Below are 21,435 nucleotides of genomic sequence, written 5' to 3'. Positions count from 1 at the left end.
ATCTGTGTATAGACAAGACAATAAAAGTTAATCACGCGACAATCAAGATTGGAATTTGGACCCTGTGGTCACAAAAATTGATGTTACACAATTTGACATTTTGAATATCGTTCGAATTGATTTTTCATCATGGCTTTCCTATCTTGCACAAGGTTTTGGTGCTCATTCATGATGCCTATGGAGACCATAGAGCAAGGACTCTATGTGGGACAAAACAAAAAAGGGAAAGATTATAAGGTTGCCAGCGGGGTACTACGAAAGGATATTTTTAGCACAAAGTATCTTGGAAAATGTTAAAAACATGGATAATAGCAGACTTGTGGACAAGTCGTTTATGGTCCCACGCGGTGAGATAGTCGAGTTGCAGCGGTGCTCTCCGCGCGAACTGCTGGTTGCGCGACCACTGCACAACTCGACTGTCTCACCGCGTGGGACCATTAACGACTTGTCCACAAGTCTAGGATAATAGGAGAGAACACAAATGCCTCCACAGGGAAGCACAGTAATCTGAGATTGTTTTTTTTTTATGTACTGGTAAATTCATCCATGGAGGTAGAATGTCTACCTCCTATGATTCAACATAACAGTGAGAGTGAAAACAAGAATAGAGGCGTGGTTTTGGGTTGGAAGGGGGAACACCCGAGGTGTAGATTGAATGAGGACCGGGCAGGATGGAGCTTTTTTTAGCTTGAGTGGGGGGAGGAGAAGGGCAAATGTATCCCAAATGAGATTATATTTGAGTCAATCTGCTTTAAGTAAACTAATAAAGTTCTCATCCAGAGAAAGGTCGATAACTCTTGCATAATCCGGCTCTGTCAATATTTCGGCAATTGGTACTTTTTTGGGGACGCGGTTGCAAAAATAACTTGTCGAGAATTCATAAATGTGCCCAAATATTGTGACCTGGGGGATGTTTACCTATAACTTGATGTATTTTGAATGCGGTTGGCCCTAATGTGTCCTATTCGCTGTGAGATGTACGGACATTTTTCATGATTGATAGCTATCGGAGGTAGAAATATTTCTACGATCCATGCTCGGATGCTTGAAAAATTTCATGGGGTGTTCGAATTGGCTTGTTGGGGGAACATTAAATTGAACAGACAATTAAAGTGCAAAGGTCATTTAATAAATGTATTTTTTGCTGTAAAAAGCAGTGGGACTAGGCATTTTGAGTATAATTTTAAAATGTATTTGTTCGGGTGCACCCTCAACAACCCACATGCAGAAGTTTATACAGTACTACTGCGGAGGTAACACGGTATTACAATTGTAAAGCCTACCCCTTTCATTGAATAACCGTCACGAACACTAGCTGTTTCTCCCCGGTGCAACCCTGTACCTGCACATGTACATTGTTGTCTTCATCCATGATCAAATCACTATATTATATGGGCAAGGACGCAGGTTACGAATACCTTTGGTCAATATCCTGACAACGAAAATATTTATTACATAACTGTGGTCATTTGCACGTGTTCTACAACGTGCTCGCCCTGTACTCCCATACATGGTCCGGTGGTTCTTTTGTTCCACCATTGTCCTGTGACCTCAGCAACCCTGGGTCACCGTTACTTTGCACGTTTGTTCAGGTATTGATGAGGGGATTCGATCCTCTTATCTCTCTATACACATTTCGGGTTTGTGTTGAGGCATTTGAAGGAAGACGACCACTGCACAGTGAGGGCGGGGGTGTTTTGAAGCAGAGTTGAAGCTCATTTTCATTTCGTTCTGAGGAGATCACTAACAACTAGTTCTTTACCTATAATTGTCCCACTAGTGAGGTAAGTGATGGTCAAAACTTTCGTACAGGGGCCAGACGGCAGACTTCACGGTTGCTGGTCAGTTTACGAATAAAGTACCACGACCCTTTTTTTTTCTCCAGAACACGATCAGAGCATCTGCTCGAAACGTCGAGTTGAAACCAGCGGTTCTTTTCATAACCAACACAACTCATTGTACATGGTGTTACCGCAAACCTTTCTATATCGTATTTCCACCATGCAAAGTTTCAAATTACCATGACCCAATTCCAAAAGAAGCAAGCTTTAAGGACGTTGCGCACAGAGGAGTTCAACAACCATGGAATTCAACCAACCATGGAGGTTCACCTTCAACCTGGTCTAAAATCAGCCAAAATACAGATACAATCTCATGTGACTGTATCATCATTCATATAAACATTATGTATAAGAAGCCCTTCCAAGACGTTTAATTCATCCGGTATAAATTCTGAAGAAGATAATAATATATGACTGCTTATGTATTTTGCTAAGCCGCTAGTTATTCAGCCAATGTTTTTTGCATAATTAAACTTAATGAAATTGTGCCCTTTAAGTAAACAGAAAAGTGGTACTCTGCAAATTGTTCGCATAGCAGTTTTAGCACGAATTTTTGAAGCAAACTATTCTTATCGGGCCACTGAGTACTTCTTAATCTCAGTTTGTTAAATTTGCATCGGGGATAAACAATTTAATTTTTGTTTTTACTCGTACACCGATGTGTTCGCAATGTATACCCCGTACTTTTTTGATTCCTGTGAATCACAGGCATATTACTCGCGGGTTGGATTCGAACCCAAAACTCCTTGCAATTCTAGAGCAATGTCTTTCCAACCTAGACCCTTGCAATTCTAGAGCAATGTCTTTCCAACCTAGACCCTTGCAATTCTAGAGCAATGTCTTTCCAACCTAGACCCTTGCAATTCTAGAGCAATGTCTTTCCAACCTAGACCCTTGCAATTCTAGAGCAATGTCTTTCCAACCTAGACCCTTGCAATTCTAGAGCAATGTCTTTCCAACCTAGACCCTTGCAATTCTAGGTCAGTGTCTTTCCAACCTAGACCCTTGCAATTCTAGAGCAATGTCTTTCCAACCTAGACCCTTGCAATTCTAGAGCAATGTCTTTCCAACCTAGACCCTTGCAATTCTAGAGCAATGTCTTTCCAACCTAGACCCTTGCAATTCTAGAGCAATGTCTTTCCAACCTAGACCCTTGCAATTCTAGAGCAATGTCTTTCCAACCTAGACCCTTGCAATTCTAGAGCAATGTCTTTCCAACCTAGACCCTTGCAATTCTAGAGCAATGTCTTTCCAACCTAGACCCTTGCAATTCTAGAGCAATGTCTTTCCAACCTAGACCCTTGCAATTCTAGGTCAGTGTCTTTCCAACCTAGACCCTTGCAATTCTAGAGCAATGTCTTTCCAACCTAGACCCTTGCAATTCTAGAGCAATGTCTTTCCAACCTAGACCCTTGCAATTCTAGAGCAATGTCTTTCCAACCTAGACCCTTGCAATTCTAGAGCAATGTCTTTCCAACCTAGACCCTTGCAATTCTAGAGCAATGTCTTTCCAACCTAGACCCATGGGAGATATTAACAAATTAAAGAGTTAGAGGAACATGTTGCCTTGGATCGGTCGAGTTGGTCTTTGAAAAGCGTTCTCACCGTTTTTTGTAAAATGTATATGGTTAGAAAGATATTGTAAAAATAGAATACAATGATCTACACAAATATGCCTCGAAATTGCGTGGTTTTCTTTTTACCCTGTCGACTAACACGGTCGGCCATTTATGAGAGTCAAAATATAGTTCGCGACGTAAAAGGAAAACCGTGCCATTTCGAGTGATATTTGTGTGGATCATTATGTTCTACTTTTAAAACATCTTTCTAACCATATGCATTTCATAACAAACGGTTTCAAACGCTTTTAATAGACCAACTCGTCCGATCCAAGGCAACTTGTTCCTTTAAGACTTAGCGTGTCTCGAATTGGGATCGATGAGATACCCTTCCTAACTTAGGACTGCCTTAATATACTTAGACTCTCCTATACGAATGGACTAATAGTCCTTACTCGTGTGAAATCCACCCCGAACACGGTCTGAGCTTTTTGCTGTGAGTTTCTTCCTCCAAGGTTATACACATTACCTTATTTTATGGACAACGTGAACCGGAGGTGATTTTGCAAAATATGTCACCCGTGTGACCCTTACCGGAAGTGAAATTAATGTCATTGACACGGGTTTCGCGTTGGTGGAATGCCGTAGTCGAAGCGCGTGCTTCTGCTGTGCGCTTTGAGGTTTTTCTATTATAGAAAAACCGGGCGCGGTGGACCACAGCAGTGTGTGTAGGGAAAAGCTTTGTTTGACCTATGTTCTATTTTGAAGTTTATTCTTTGTGGTTGAGCAACCGTGAAGTGTATCCCATCCGACTGGGTGAAAAGTTCAGTTATGAAACCTTTGTGTGTCAAAGTACGACATTGAATTATGAAACAAAATCTTTAATTGTTATATAAAAGGAAAGTCTGTGAACTAACAGTTGCTGAACTTGGTATATGTAATTTCAGGGTACATCCACAAGTTTATATTATCTGCTCGTGTGCACCTGTTCTTGATTGAAAGGTAAGTTCTGATAAAGCTATAGGAAAATGACGACTTAGTAATATCAATTAATATTAATTGTTTGTATGCTCATTGCATTTAACACTGAAAAGATAACCTTGATTTACAAACTGAAGCCGTTTGAACCCGATGCTTTGTCTCAAAGTGCCGTCAGCATAAGATCAGGCTGTTATCGTCAATTTATTTGATGAAGCCTCCACTCCCTTAGGGTCCTTGTCTCGGGTTTTCTTTCGTGCTTGGGTGTGTTTGAAGTGCGTCTCTCAGTGTTCTCTTATCTTTTTCTTCTTCTCTTTCATTTCTATGTGGCCATAATTATTCGGTTGTCCACCTGTTCTGTTGTCACATCCTCTTAAAATGACCCATCTCCAATTCAATAACATTATCTTTTTAGGCCCTAGAAGTAGAACTCAACATACTCAAAAAGGGCATATACGAATTGTTGCAAACCAAAATAAACAAATATATATGCCTCATCATGCAATGAATGCCTCTTAATCATCATGTACAAATCGTTCTCCTCAAAGACAAAAGCGTTGCGACCATTGCGTTGGCATAAACTTTCCACTCTTTTAGTAGTCCAAGTTTCTGTTAAATTTTGGCTGTAAACTTGTCCTAAAGCTGATTTGCTGGAAGGAATTCCGTTAAGAGAAGAGAAACACACGTTTCGTTATTAAAGACCCATCATGCCCATGTGGCCGTATTCACGAAACTGCTCAAGTCACAAATTACTATGTTGTTATTATTGTCGCTAAGCTCCTTTTAATACTTTATCTTCTTCCGTTGACAAAACTGTGCAGAGCAAGATGTTTTTATTCTTTAATATTTGTGTTGTCAAGTCTTTATTTAGTTTAATTTTAGTGCTCTTTACAACGAGAGCCGACTTTAATGATCTGAAATAATTGGCGTAAACCTCAGTGGGTAAATTTTTACGATTTGGGGTTGGACAAATAAATATTGACAAGATCATCCCCCTCAAGGTTGTGATCCAGGGCTGTCGCCTGTCAACGATTGTATGGCTTCCGAATGGCACCCGAACAAAGATGTTGACAAAGTATAGGGAGACTGCCAATAAAGGGCTACGTGTACATGTAAATCGATAGCTCAGTTGGTAGAGCGCCGAGCCACCAATCCGAATAGACCATGGGATGGGTTTTGAAAAGGGGCCTATTTTGGGGGTTTCGTGGTCCCCATCTCCGGACCGCATGAAATTTGACGCACAAGGGTTTTCAATGGTACTGAATCCGAATTTGGTTGTTGCTAAGCTCTAAAACTGCACAGTTTGTGAACAGACCAATTTTTGGGTCATTTTAGGTCAAAAACAGTATTTTTTGATAGTGTCTGTATACACTGGGACTATTTACCAATCGTTCACGGCAGTGCAAGAACCTTTTCCAAGTGTTTAATGTGAACGATGTAAATTTTCCCCTTTTCTGTCCGAATAACATGCAAAGGCCTACAACAAAAACCCATGATTTTTATTGATTGAACATCAAGTACAATGCCATTTGTTTTTCATTGCTACGACGTGCGTGTGTTAAATTTGTATTATCACACGCGCGGCCGAGTTTGATGTGGGACGCAGACGCACTATTTTGTTCGTATTCCACTCGCGCTTGTGTGATAACTTATAATTGTGTCGAACGAGCCTGTGAATCGGCATCCTTTTATTCAGGGGTTTGAAGAAATACTCTGTATGTTATAATGGTACAGTGTGGGAACGAAACACGATAATTCTTCGAATGACGTCACCCACATCGCAAGCTTCCGAGGATTTTTAGGTCACTATTTGTCGCTGTAATTGTTTCTTTTTCGGGATTCGGTGCCGGATTTTCGCCAAGCAACAGCAAGTAATGGATTTCCTGTATTTTATTTCATACCTACATACAAAAATTGCAAATTTCAAATCCCACTTTTGTCGATTTTTCTCTGTTTTTAACCCCCAAAATGCTGAGACAAAATTGTCGCATTTAAAGACACTGGACACTATTCGTAATTGTCAATGACCAGTCTTCTCACTTGGTGTATCTCAACCATAGAGCTATATATATAGGTCTATGATCTCAACATATACATACAATAACAAACCTGTGAAAAATTGACCTCAATCGGTTGTCGAAGTTGCAATTAATGAAAGAAAATACACCCTTGTCACACGAAGTTGTGTGCTTTCAGATGCTTGATTTCGAGACCTCACATTCTAAATCTGAGGCCTCGAAATCAAATTTTGAGAAAATTACTTCTTTCTCGAAAACTATGTTACTTCAGAGGGAGCCATTTCTCACAGTGTTTTATACTTACTATCAACAGCTCCCATTGCTCGTTACCAAATGAGGTTATATGCTAACAATTATGTTGAGTGTTTACCAACAGTGTACCAATTGTGTGTGCTTATACTGCATTTAGTATAGTGCAGAAAAATGAGTGAGAGTTCACACCAGTGAAACTGTAATTGGTCGAAAAAAATCATGTGTAAAATTGCTGTGTCGCTCAGCTGCCTCAATGAGCGCTGATATTATTTGAAGCTTTGCGTTGTGTGGAGAAAAAAAGAGAAATCTATAAATAAATAGTAAACTTGCGGGTACAACCATTGAGTAAATCTCTTATGAGTGAGTGTTGGCTCTGAACACTGATATGTTAGCGTGACTTTCTCTCTTTGGCTTGGGTCACAGCTGTATAACACAGTTTTTGCAATTTGCTAATGATTGCTCCTTTGGGGAAGTGTTTCAAATTAGTCTCTTGTTCCCGATGACGTTAACTGTAACGAAAGCAACGTGGAGGAGCACATCTTTAATGACGGTATTTAGGCTAAAATAGATACGCTAAGAATCACTGGAGAACACAAAATGCAGTCTAGTCAGTCAGGCTGGCCAATCAGGATGACTCGGTGTTTTCTTTCCCTGCCTTTCACGTCTCAGTGGACCCTTGTTAGAACCCGGACCGGAGCATTGGATTTTATTTATTTACTTTTAAATCTTCGGACATAATTCTTTGTTGGAAGGGGCCGTTCAGTGTAAGGCAAAAGTTTTAAAAACTGCCATCAAAGCGATGTGCCATCCCAGACCCCTCCAACAAATAGCATACAAGTTTATAAAAATACAGAAAATAAAAGCATGAATTTGAAAAATAGAGATAATAAATATATGGCATTTGGATTAGGTTTTTCAGTCCCCACCTGGCTGCATGGATGGGTTTACCCTGTTTACTCCCACGTCTAAAACAGAATTTTGTTCATTTTTCTTCTAAAAAGAAAGTTGGTGCGATGTTTCCATTAGGATGTTTTACCGTCTATAGAGGGATGGCACACAGCGTCATCTAACCCCATATATATATATTTGATGATAAACAAAGGAAAGAGAGCATATTTCAACAAAGAGAGTGGTCAATGACGTCATGTGCAATCCATGTATATAAAAATTAAGATTCAGATACTCCCCTTTGACAAAAACAGTAACCCCGTAACCTGTACAACATCTTAAATGAAGTGTATTTTTGTTTCAGACTTCCCGACTTTCATCTATAGAATAATCTGAGAAGAACTTTTACTTGAACCTGCTTATCAAAATGGGCGACAAGATGGAACCTAAGAAACACAACCCGTTGTTCATAGCAATGGCCATATTGGTGTGTCTTCTGTTCGTCCTTACTCTGATAGTCAACGGTTTGGCTGGAAGCATCGGCATCACATGGGGTAAGACTTTCAGGTTTTCTCTCTTTACTCTGATATTTTTTGGGGGTAAATTAAATAAAAATTAGGTAGAATATCATGTCAAGGTAGCAGGCTGCGTGATAAAGCAAGCAGACCGATCTATACGGTCAATGGGAGTTCAATGGGAGACTTTGGAACGCTAGGTGGCAGCAGACTTGCCAGGTAAATTTCCTCTGTTTACGTAGTTCTGAGGACACGCACATAACCTAGAACAATAGAATTTACCTGGTAAGTCTGCTGCCGCCAAGCGTCCCAAAAGTCTCCTATTCCTGAAATATAGCTATAAGAGCAGACAAACTGTTTTTTCCGACAAAATTTGCCAACACTCGGGCTGTGACGTTTGCGACCAAAAGGTCTATGATCCAATGAAATAATTCGACATGTAAGACCAGTGCCTGTCTTTACAGGGGACCAGTCTAATTCATTGCTTTACCCACCTACAGGTTGGTTTCTGAACAGCACGGGTGACATCTCCGACTACTACTTCCTCGAGATAACCCCTGCCGGTTGGACCTTCTCCATCTGGGGTATCATCTACACGTGGCAGGTCCTCTTTGTACTCTACTTCATGATATCCATGTGCGTACGCAACAGCCAAGGGCCACTTTACCTCAGCCCCGTGGTCATCACACCACTGATGCTGGGGACCTACGCCCTCAACCTCGGTCTCAACACCTCGTGGTTGTTCTTGTGGGATCGTCAGCTTATGCCTGTCGCCTTGGTTGTCATTGCACTGCTGCCGTTTACACTGTGGATGGCTCTGACGATAAACCATCGCTTGGTTGACCAATCAGGATACGAACTCAAACACCACCACAGGTAAAAAAAAAGTTACAATTTTTTTTGTTCTTTTTTTGTTTAAGCTTTCTTTTGAATATAAATATTATTGCTAAAGAGAGGTTGAGAATGAAAAATTAAACGTGACGTCAGGGGATTTCATCAATATTAGTTTAGCTGAACATTCTACACTGGAATTTGCAGTCTAAGGGTCAAATTAAATGGGAGTATTGATGTAAAAATAATATTTTCTACGGCAGCGTTTCTGGAGTACTATTCAGACACAATGGACCTTATTCTAATAGTTTAGGAGGTAACGCCAAGTGGAATCTCTTTTGAGTGGTGTTCTCAAAAGAACCGTTGGTATGACTCAACGTGTCGTTCAGTATGCTCTGATCGTCTTCAGGAAAATACTGACAATCAGAGCATACTGATCAAAACGTATTGTCGTTAACCAACTGTTCCTTTAAAACCAACACTCTACTCAAAAGAGGGGTTACCACAAACTCTCTTAATATACTTCCACCATGCACAGTTTGCCTATTATTTTGATATATTTTTCTGTTTTTATTACATTTATCCTGCTTACTGCTAATTAATGATATTTTTGCTTTTCTTGCTGTACTTGTCAATATTTTTTCATGGAATTATGGAAATGGATGTGTATTTTAATTGCAATGAATTGAATGTAATTTTCTTCTGTCTCTTGTCTTTCTAATCCATCTTATCACAGTGTTCTTGAATCCTTACATGATGATGTCATCTCTTCATGTCTTACTTGTTTTTGTTTTTTTCAGTATCTGACCTTTAATCTATGTATGGTTCACTTTTTAATGTTCTATTTAGGCCTACTCTTTCTCTATTTATACCGTAACCCCTTTTTAATGATTTTAACTTGGTGTCTTATTATCTAAAACAAAAAGGCCAAATGAACTTCCCATGTAGAGACAACAACGTTTTATTGTGATTGCATTGTCTTCGACCTTTTTTTTTTGTCATTGTATTTAAATTTATTGTGTTGCATTCTTATGAGTGCCCTGTCTACTTCCGTGTATTTCCTTACCAAGATACCTATGAACTTGCCTTACAAGCTCTGCTTCTAAAATGGATCCCTCTGCAGTGTCGTTTTTTATTTCCATTTTTTGACATAATTTACCGTAATGTATTCTTTAAACTGATCGCTTATGAGTGACAATGTCTTTTATTTGATGATACAGTAGGGGGAAAAGGGTTCATTTGTTGTATTTTGTGTCTGCTACTATAGCACAAATTTTCCAATAGCTTATATATCGTATTTTTATCAGTAACATTACTTAAAATCAACACCAGTATGAATTGGGTTTTGTTTTATAATTATTGTTTTAGAAAAATTAGTTCCCAATGTGCTCTTATAAACCATGATGAAATAACTTCGTTAATCTCGTCTTGATTTGCTATTGCCACCAGGGGTAATCTCTTTGCCATCCGGGCAATCGTCCAGAACGGCCTTGCCTTCTACGCCACGTGGGTCACCATAGCCACCCTCCTCAACTTCGCCATTGTCCTGACCTACTGGGCCAACGTGGACATGTCCGTCGCCTGCACCGTCAGCCTCTCAATTCTCCTGGTGGAGGTTCTCATCTACTCGGTGCTCGAGAACATCGTCCTTGAGCGGTACCTCCGCTACACCTACGGTGTCTGGCTCGTTGTCATCTTCGCCCTCTGCGGCAGCTTGGCTCAGAACTGGGACGCGACATCTCGCAACTCCATCTACTCCGTGGTGCTGTTGGGTCTCGCTGCGGTACTGTTCCTTCTGAAGATTGTGTTGAGTATTTGGCGCGCTTTTAAGAGGCCGCTCTATGTCACCGATCTGTCGTCATCAAAAGAGGAGCTTGCATTGGCCTAAAGCGTAAACTGAGGGCGTTTTCGTTATTATGTACTTTATTCGTTTGTATATAGACGTAAATTAAAAATAGAGACAAATTACAGTCATTCATGATGAAAGCCAGGTATAAATATTGGTCAAACGGAGCCCATGGCTGTGTACAAAAATATCCAAAGTATCTTGGGCTAGAGTTGAGATTTAGTTTTTGAAGGGTGAGGCACGGGACAGGAAAAACCTGTGGTGGAAATGTAGCAAAGGTGAACAGCAGTGGCTGTTTTGGTATTGTGATGGGTAGATTCGAACATAACAGCTTTAGGTGCTTTGGTCTCTTTGAAGACACTACGGTTTGTATGCCATGCACGCAGCTTTTCGCCTTGGGTATATTTAAACGATGAAACCTACACAAAACGAAGTGTGTCACCAATTCTAAAGATAACTAATTGTGTTACTTATCTTAGCCACTCGATGTCTGGGGATAAACAAAAAGTAACACTTTGGAATATAAACCAACTATTCATAAAAACAAGGCAGGAAATTGTTCTATGCATACCTCAAAATGTGTACATTTTGTGCATCATAGAAACTTACTCTTGTTTGTTTGGTATTACTATTTTTTGTTTCTTTTTCAAAAAATCCAAAAGGGCTTCCATTCAAGTGCCTTATAGTAAGACTGGAACTTGCTTAAATATGCTATCATGCCTTACCCCTACGCAAACTTTGCTTTGACTGATGAAAATAATATGAACATTTTTCTCTTGATATTTTCCTCACGGCCCTTCGGCAACACTAAAGAAAACACTTCAATTGTCGAAACCTACACCATCATTTTTGCTTTTAGACAGCCCTCATGGTATGTGCATCACCGTGTTTATGTATAGACAGCATTATATTCGCTAGACTTGTTTGCACAATATTTGCCTTGGTAAACTGGCGTTATGCTGTCGTTATCTGCGTCATGTTCCCAGAGTCCCTTGGCATCATATTTGTACTGAGTCATGTCTTAAAACAGCAGATCAGACTATTTTGTTTTACCTTTCAGAATTATTTTACGTGGGTTAAAAAGGTGAAAGCAAAGGTGCGATTCACAAGGTCCACATCAATAAAATGTTTCCCTTTTTTTCCTCTTGTGTAGTAAAGCCCGGTTCATACTTCCATCGAATGCGATACAATTAATGTTGACATCACAAAATAATTCGTAACAGTTGAGATGTATTAACCTATTGCGGTGAAAACCGGTTTGTGACGTCAAAATTCGCTTCGCATTTGCAGGAAGTATGAACCGGGCTTTACGCCATTTTACTTCATACATGACAATATTATGTATGTGAGTACTGCCTCTAAACTAAAAAGAACATGGTGCTGTTACAAACATTCTTTAAGAATATAGATTGTGACTCAAGATTGTTCTTTTTCGAACCATAAATCCATAAGGCAAGTTCACGTGTACTTCGTGTTACCGCACCATTCTAGATTATTTAAATTTGATAACTAGCCATTGATTAATCAATTTTTACTTTAGAAGTCCAGCTCGTATGTTTTACCTTGAATCCAATAGATACAATGTATATATCTTTTTGATGTTTTGTAACTTGAATAAAATAAATGAAAAATATTATTTAACTTTTCAGTTTATTGTTTTGTTGTCCTTTCATTCCAGTGTAAACAAAAATCGAAAAACACGATAGGGCGGGTTAAAAACTTGTTAACTTTTGCACTGCCCAATTCCTCACAGTTCCAGATTGGTATTATAAACTTCTCTTGTAGAATTTTTTTCATAATGACGTTACACTTTCCTTTGATCTAAGGTGAGATCGGGCGTTTTTTGATTCGGGAAACATTGCATCGTGACCCACTGCATCGTGACCCTGAAATTAGTAGTGTAACAAAATTAAGTAAATGGTTTAATCTTTTCAACGGTCAGTTCTTTTAACGACCACAGCATAGGTTAAATTGCCCACAAGTAAAAAAAAAATGCCTGGAACCAGATATCCTCAATTAATTTAAAAAATACATAACAACAAAAGCAGTTCATCAGTGACATTGGTGTTGTCACGAGCGGTCATTTTTAATAACATCGAGAGTGCGTGACCCGTTATAATTGACTAAATGTATATATATATATATATATATATTGATGTAAACAATAAGTAAAATAAAGTACTCTTTGAAACTGAGAATTGCCAAGTACGTTAATTGCTTTAAAATGCAATATCCACTCATTAAGTTAAAAGCTGAAAGTGTACGACATGATTTGATTTGAATTCCTTTTATAAACTTCAGTCGCTTGATACGTATCGAATGTCTTGACAAATATTATCGTCGGAGCTTCATTTAAATGCAGTGGACACTATTGGTAATTGTCAAAGACTAGCCTTCACAGTTGGTGTATCTCAACATATGCATAAAATGACAAACCTGTGAAAATTTGAGCTCAATCGGTCATCGAACTTGCGAGATAATATAATGAAAGAGAAAAACACCCATGTCACACGAAGTTGTGTGCGTTTAGATGGTTGATTTCGAGACCCCAAGTTCTACATCTGAGGTCTCGAAATCAAATTCGTGGAAAATTACTTCTTTCTCGAAAGCTACGGCACTTCAGAGGGAGCCGTTTCTCACAATATTTCATACCATCAACCTCTCCCCATTACTCATCACCAAGAAAGGTTTTATGTTAATAATTATTTTGAGTAATTACCAATAGTGTCCACTGCCTTTAAACAATTTAAAGAGATTTCTGTTATACGTGTTGTGAAAAGACTATTGTTTAGGGTTTACAGAAGCAAACTGGATAGAGATCTATGTGCTGAAATCGTTATTAAATCTTGGTATTCGTTTTTTAATTGGCGTCTGCATGAGCTGTTAGATGTTGTACGAAGTAAAATCAAATAAAAATACAGTAGTTTATAGTAGTCAGTATACGTTTCTCATATTCATAGACACTTCTGACAAGTGGTTCGCAAACATTTATCTCCAATTTGGTGCAATTTAAAATTGGAAAACTGCATCAATGCAATATAACATGTTTTTCGCTCAGTGTTGTGTTCTTGAAACTGCAATGAATGTCACAAAAGCACACTCTTCAAGCAAAGACCGATGATGAAAATTGTCGATCGTACATTGCAAAAAAATGTCCATTAAATCATGACAGTTGCAAAAAAGTAGAACCTTGAGGATAATGTAATACAGTAATGTCAAGGTTTGGTTGTTGCTTCTCACAACACCACACAACAAACGCCTGAATACACCCCGTATTGTCTTTCCCGCCGATTTATAAGTAATGGTTACATTAATTTGGCATTGTGGATGAACGCGAGAGGCAGACTAGCAGTGTTATCCGAAATATCCAAAATTCATGTTCTGCGAATGTCACTCTTTTTTCTGACAAGGTTGGCGCCAAAACATAACATTATACCGTGCACTCTTTGTGTGCTTAGTTCGTAGAAACAATTAATGCTCTTGTAAACACTGTCTCGACAAAAATGGGTTTGTACAACGGAAATGTAAACAATATAAGTGCATCAGCATTCAATTCTACTAGGCCAAATATGCTGTATAAGTAGTGTTAGGCTATTTATTTTTATGTTTTGGGGCATTGCATCGCGAGGTTTTTATTTAATTATTTCAAGATCTTTATACAGAATATAACAAATCAGCACAACGGATGTTAACCATTAAAATGAAGAAACAAAATATCTTTAAAATATACTTTCATAACAGTCACAATGACAAAGATGTAACATATTTTAAAAAGAATGGCGACAGCAGGATTAAAATAATTTAATATTTAATAATGTGCTGTATACATGTACATATTGTTTTGAAACCACCAATAGACGATGCAGATCAAGTATCAAGTAATATATCAATGATAGGCAAAACAATGTATATTATAGTATTCAGTTTGCAGCCAGACCGTGTGTATTGTGGGATCTACTTTTGCCGTGTAGATTTTGTTCTTTGGGAACACTTCTTGCTTTTTATTCTATTGCCACGGAGTATTTCGGAATGCGGGAGACTACTTAACCCTGAAAAGAACTATTCTGCTTTCCTATGCAGGAAGCTATAGGAATAACAGAATGACAGTTTTTCAGAACTAAGTATGTCCCCGAATTCTGAAAGATGCTCCGCGGCAGTAGTATAAAAAGCAAGACTTGGTTCTATCAAAATAAAAAACTACACAGCAAAATCTACATGGTTTACCGCAGTACGAATACTCATTAAAAATGCTCCCGTAAAAAAACTCCAACTGACATGCTTTTAATTCAAGGAACGTAATTAACGCAGCCGCATAAATTTAATGTCTGCTATTATTAGCCAGGACAATAAATTTTAGGCTGCAGAATTGTCCTACATGCATGTATGGAAACATGAAAAAAAAAACCTGATCAGAAATTAATACAGCTTGATTGATTTGAAAGCCGATAATTCAAGGGATCACGTGTTTGTATCGAGTCAATCTCATTCACAACCACCGGCCATGCGGCATCGATGAGACGTGCTCCGAAATGCTGATAATTGAGTTTCTGCGCGTGCGCGAGCTTGGAATGTACTCTCTCGCTGCCTCATACCGAAACAAAACACGGCCATCATCCACTGGTAAATAGAGTAGAAATATAATCGCGAGATTTTTCCAAGTCCTGGATTTCATTACGCGACTGGAGACGGACGGGGAAGGTTCATCTCGCTGTACGAGCAGGTCGTCGGACAACTCGCTCCTCTCTCTCCGGGGGAAAAGACGACGAATAACTGGGCTACTTGCGGTGTGTTCACTGTGAACTCCGGGAAAATATAAAGTCTCTTTTTAAAATAAACTGCCATTATCATTTTCCATCTGGAATATTAAAATAAAGACCACGCGCAAAAGCCGAGACCGTGTGAACGTAAATGTTTCTGTAGGACATCAGTGGAAACAAAATAAGGTGAATTGCTGTTAAATCTTAATCGAGTAGTTGGTGCACTCATAGAGCAAGGGTGCACTCGATGTAATTACGCCTGGCCTACATCATTGCAAGATTCGATTGTGGTGTTTGGGATTTATAATATTGAGACTCGTTGCTCTGTGATTTCGTTTCAGTGATCTTTGAGGCCAGCGGTCTATTTGATGACTGGAAGTCATCTTTGGAGATACACCGACGTTCGGCTTATTGGATAAGCTCCGGATTAAGTCTCAGATTTAAGGATTTGAAGCGAGCCGCTAAACATCATGTACTTTTGATGCGATCATAGGTTATGGTTCAATATCAGTGATCTAACGTCAGCTTGAAAGCAATTTCAGGAGCTTAAGTAAGTATGATTACAACATTTAGATTTTGATATAACAAAAATGTTATCAGATATATATGGCTCCTTATAATAGAAGAAGTCACTATATTTTTTATAATTTTGTATATTGAAAATATAAATTATATCACATATCCGTCACTCAGTGACGCTAAAGGCGCTTCATCACCCAGTATTTTACTGCGAGTTATTGTGGAGCTACATTTTCTAACGAGACATAATCCTGTAGGCCTAATAGCACAATGTAATGGTGTACAAGGTGCTGTAACGCAATATGCAGTCAATCAAACCAGGAACCCTGGGGTGAACTCTCTCCCTTTTCGATTAGCGCACCACCGGTTTCTTTTACGTGCCTTAAACAACACACGGAACCAACGGCTTTACGCCCCATCCGAAGGACGGTGTAACAATTGTTAATTGTCTTGCTTAAGGTGTCACGACCGGGACTCGAACCCACACTCTACTGATCGGTCGACATACCAGAGCTGGAGTCATGTGCGTGAATCCTCTCTGCCAACGAAATTTCTATAATAATTGATTAATTGACGTCAAAGACCAGCATCCGCACTCTATGTGAATAAACAAATGTTGGGAACAAGCTTGGTGATTGGTCGTTCGACTCACGGGGAAACAGCGGCGAACAAAAAAAAACAAAACATAAATAATCTTATCTTGTTTTTGGAAAGTTGAAAAACCTACGCTATACTATAACTTATCCAAAAACATGGCATTGCAAGCAGAAATTCTTCCACTGAAGTGTTTCACCCATGACCATCTTTAAACCAATGGCATAATAATGTGTATGATCTGTGAATGCTATTTTCTCTCTTACCAATGCTGTGCGCGCCCTTTCAATAAAACAATCAGTTAAATTAAATTCGGAATGGTGCCACATTACCACACCACAGTAAACCAATTTACCACACAGTCGTTTTGCCGAGCTGGCATTGATATAGTTGCTTAAAATAACATACATACCAATCGTTAACCCAAATGTCTCAGCTATTTATATGCTGACCCGATTGGCATCTTGGGCCAACGAAACAGCGCGAGGAAGGTGCACAGATGTGCGTGGATGTATGGGTGGTGCTGGGGGGGGGGGGGGGGGGGTTATGGGGGTCCGGGTACAGCAAAGCTACCAACTCTCCCAGGTTCTGCAGAAAGTTCCCTCGAACTAAACCAATCTTTCCATGCTCTGATGAACAAAACCTGAAAAAACCTCCCTTATGGTAACTGTGTCCCTGTAAATCTAAATATCCCCCTGATTGTTATACAAAGTCTCACTGGTTGCGAGATGAAAATGTTGGCGGCTCTGGTATAGGACCCGAGGCAGTCAGACATACTGTACTTGCAAACTGTAAGCACAGTTAAGTTACGTCAAACACACTATTTTGATAGTCACTACAATTAAAGTTATGCGGGGTTCTAGTTCTAAGTTGAGCAGGTAAGGGTCGAAAAAGTCTTCTTTATGATTCCTGAACTATGATTTGCGTATAATGGATATGAAAATGTGGTTAGAATACGCTTCTGACAGTTGGTTGCAGAAGTACGGTACACACACTCACCCACAACAAGATCTGCAAGGACGCATAAACATATCCCATCCTTGAAATTAATTGTCTCATTTTTTCAATTTCTTCAAAAGGAGGGACCTATCTGTTTTCGAGCTTGTTAAAACAAAGAAGAGCTTGACATCCAAGTAGCAAGTGCAAACAGAATGCGCAGCCTCGCTGAAGCCTCTTATCATACGCAGGGATCGGGTTTTCAGCAAACAACATTTGCCCAGCTTTCTTCCTTTAAAACAGAACATAAGATAAACATGGAAGAGGAAATTAGATAAAGTCACGATCTGAATGCTCAATTATAAAATAAAAGAAAATAATCAAGTAAAAAACACTGTATAACTCAGTGCTTTCCCGAGTCATGGGTTCGAATCACATTGGAGTGACATGCCTGTGGATTTAAAGCTTAAAGGCACTGGACACTATTGGTAATTGTCACAGACCAGTCTTCACAGTTGGTGTATCTCAACATATGCATAAAATAACAAACCTGTGAAAATATGAGCTCAATCGGTCGTCGAAGTTGCGAGAAAATAATTAAAGAAAAAAACCCTTTTCACTCGAAGTTGTGTGCTTTCTGATGCTTGATTTCGAGACCTCAAATTTTAAACTTGAGGTCTCGAAATCAAATTCGTGGAAAATTACTTCTTTCTCGAAAACTACGTCACTTCAGAGGGAGCTGTTTCTCACAATGTTTTATACTCTCAACCTCTCCCCATTACTTGTAATCAAGAAAGGTTTTATGATGATATTTATTTTGAGTAATTACCAATAGTGTCCACTGCCTTTAAAGGCACTGGACACTATAAACCCAAATTAATTTTCAGCATAAAAACTTCCTGGAATTACGAGCAATGGAGAGCTGTTGATAAAATCATTGTGAGAAACAGCTTCCTCTATTAATGTAACGTAGTTTTTGTGAAAGAGGTAATTTTTCACTCGAAATTTTAAAAGACTTCATCATGCCGAAGCTTTTTATAAAACTGAAAGCACACAACTTTCTACAGCAAGGGTATTTTCATTTCTCTTGCAACTTCGATGACCAATTGCGTCGACATTTTAACAGATTTGTTATTTAACGCATTTGTCGGGATACACCATTATAATTGATAATACTCGTCTTGACAATTACCAATAGTGTCCAGTGCCTTTAAAGGCACTGGACACTATTGGTAATTACTCACAATAATTGTTAGCATAAAACCTTACTTGGTACCAAGTAATGGGGAGAGGTTGATGGTATCAAACATTGTGAGAAACGTCTCCCTCTGAAGTGCCATAGTTTTCGAGAAAGAAGTAATTTTCCACAAATTTCGAGACCTCAAGTTTAGAACTTGAGGTCTCGGAAATCAGCCATCTAAACGCACACAACTTCATGTGACAAGGGTGTTTTTTCTTTCACTATTATCTCGCAACTTCAACGACCAATTGAGCTCAAATTTTCACAGGTTTGTTATTCTATGCATATGTTGAGATACACCAAGTGAGAAGACTGGTCTTTGACAATTACCAATAGTGTCCATTGTCTTTAAATGATGGGAATAAATAACATTCTTTCAAAATATCTCAAACTATTTTAAGACATCAGATCATGCTGTAAACCCACCACGTCTCCTGCAGCACTTGTTCTAACTCTACGTCTCACAACTGGGTCATTATTTGTTCAGAATTTATACCAGAGCGAGGCGAAAATGTAATATAATTTCCCCCCATGTTATTTGATTAATGTCGTTGTGCACACTCGAAGTAGAAAATGAAATCAGTGCGTGCGAGCACTTTTTATAACGTGCAGACTTGGTATCACCACTCCACCAATACACAATTAGATTATACATTATTTACATCCCTGCGACAGAATTATGAATTTTCAGATGGTTGGAAATAAATAAGGGTGGTTTATTATTTTATTTTGTAGACTTCTCTTCAAAGCCCTGGTACCGGGCGCGTTCTTTTGGGATTAAGAAGCAACGTTTATGCCATCCAGGAGTTTTGCGAGCTCCAGACAAAAGAAAAGGACCTTCCGAAATGATTTATTTCCAGGTTTGAGACTACCAGTTATTACTAGTAGTAATACATTTACAAGAAATAACAGAGGTTAACTTGTCTCTAGTTCTCATGAAATTCGGACTGTGAACATACTTTAAAAAAACTGTAAAAAATGTAGGACTACTGTGATTACGTCTATATACTTTATAAGACAAGGCCTAAATGAAAACCAGTTCTTTGTTGGCTCACCTTGGGTAAATAAATGAAACAAAAAAACATTTTAGATCAAAGTGCAACTAGGTTATTGAACTTCATCAGAATGCCACCATCTTCGTAATATTTCGCCTGGTACAATTAGCTATAACGGGAACTGATTCCATACCAGCAAGAAGATCAAAAGGCAGGTTCCGAATTGGCAGCTAATAAGACTGCGGCTAACGGCTACGGCTTCGGCTCGATCGCTGCGTCACTACGTTTCTTGTTGTGTGAATTCACATAAAATAGACCAGTGTACTTTATTGTAAATAGAAAGGGTTCGCGGACAGAGACGTGAGAAACATTCAACGACTTGTCAATCACAAATCTACTTAATACCCCGTTCATACAGCACTACGACCCAACGTTTACACTAAGAACAATGCCGACCAAGCGGTTTTCTACTTCGAAATGGTTGCCGGCGGTGCTGCGTTTTTATTACGACACCAGATGGGGTTTTAGTTTCGGTCAAGAGTGAGGAGGGCGGGAACATAAAATGGTTTGAACACCGTGGGGAAAACGTGATACAATATAGCCGCCCATAATATAACGGTAACTAGGTGCGAACTTATATTATATGAACACGAAACTAAAAAAGCCCAGCCGATGATTCCATTCCTCATTATCATATAACACTATCTAAGTGTCTCATATTACCCCGAGTATGACGATATCCCGGATGAAATAACGTCCCAACGGATCTTATTCGTAACCATCTTATAACGGTTTGGCAAAGAGCTCTGGGAAACGAGGACAAGCTAAACCAGATTGGCTTGCTGAAGAGAGAATGCTAGCTCTGTTTCATGGGGCTGTAGTCGTTTTCTTCGAGTTTGACCATATTATTATTTCGATTGCCTTGAGGCGGGAGAGTCATAATGGAGTTGAATTGAGCTTTGTCTTTGGCTGTGATTATAGACTGTGATATAGTTATGAAAGATTTATATCGCAACTGCTAACAGGCTGCTTAAAGGGCCTGGGTACTTTTTGCTGGACAAACAAAAAACAATGTCCACAGATTGACATTAAACTTACATCCTCATCATTGAGTATTTTCATGACATTTTTTACTCATTTCTAAAAAACTGCAGCACCTAAACGCGAATAGTTCAGGGAAACTTTCTACTATCACTATCTTCAAACTGCGTAAGTGTAAATCTATGGACATTGTGTTTTGTATTACTGCTAACTGTACAGCATTAGAGTTTGCTATTAAAAGTACTATCCTATTTCATGTCACATGTTAGCAAGAACAGTAGGATATTCTGACCAGAATAAGGTTTCCAGCCAAAACATCAGATAGGTACCATATTATTATGTGACTGGTAGTTTTCGCTAAGAAAGCTCTTTGAACTTGTGCCTACTGGTGAACGTTGCTAGCTCTTCATTACCAGCCTCGACTTTAGCTACGTGCAAAGATAGGTTAAGTGAATGTTTAGTATACGTGCATTGGAACGCTGTTAAGCGCGCATTTTGATTTTCCACATCTTTGGACAACGGCACGTGTGACTCACATGTTTTTGTTGGTATGCAACCAACATGAGATTTGAAACAAGTAGTCTGGACCCTTCTTTGCATTATGAAATACACACGGAAATAGGAA

General features: G+C 39.0%; 1 protein-coding gene across 1 annotated transcript; it reads left to right on the top strand.

The window, feature by feature from the left end:
* Positions 1-1,616: 1,616 nt before the first annotated feature.
* On the top strand, positions 1,617-12,376 carry LOC117293078. The gene is made up of 5 exons (XM_033775291.1): positions 1,617-1,784; positions 4,348-4,402; positions 7,901-8,090; positions 8,552-8,927; positions 10,332-12,376. Exons 3-5 carry the CDS (start codon positions 7,964-7,966, stop codon positions 10,768-10,770), a joined length of 942 nt encoding a protein of 313 aa, XP_033631182.1. The 5' UTR covers positions 1,617-1,784; positions 4,348-4,402; positions 7,901-7,963; the 3' UTR covers positions 10,771-12,376.
* Positions 12,377-21,435: the final 9,059 nt, after the last annotated feature.

Source organism: Asterias rubens, chromosome 7, assembly GCF_902459465.1.
Source record: "Asterias rubens chromosome 7, eAstRub1.3, whole genome shotgun sequence".
Taxonomy (NCBI): domain Eukaryota; kingdom Metazoa; phylum Echinodermata; class Asteroidea; order Forcipulatida; family Asteriidae; genus Asterias; species Asterias rubens.
Note: the sequence above shows the minus strand (reverse complement) of the source record. Positions and strands in the feature narration are given on the sequence as shown.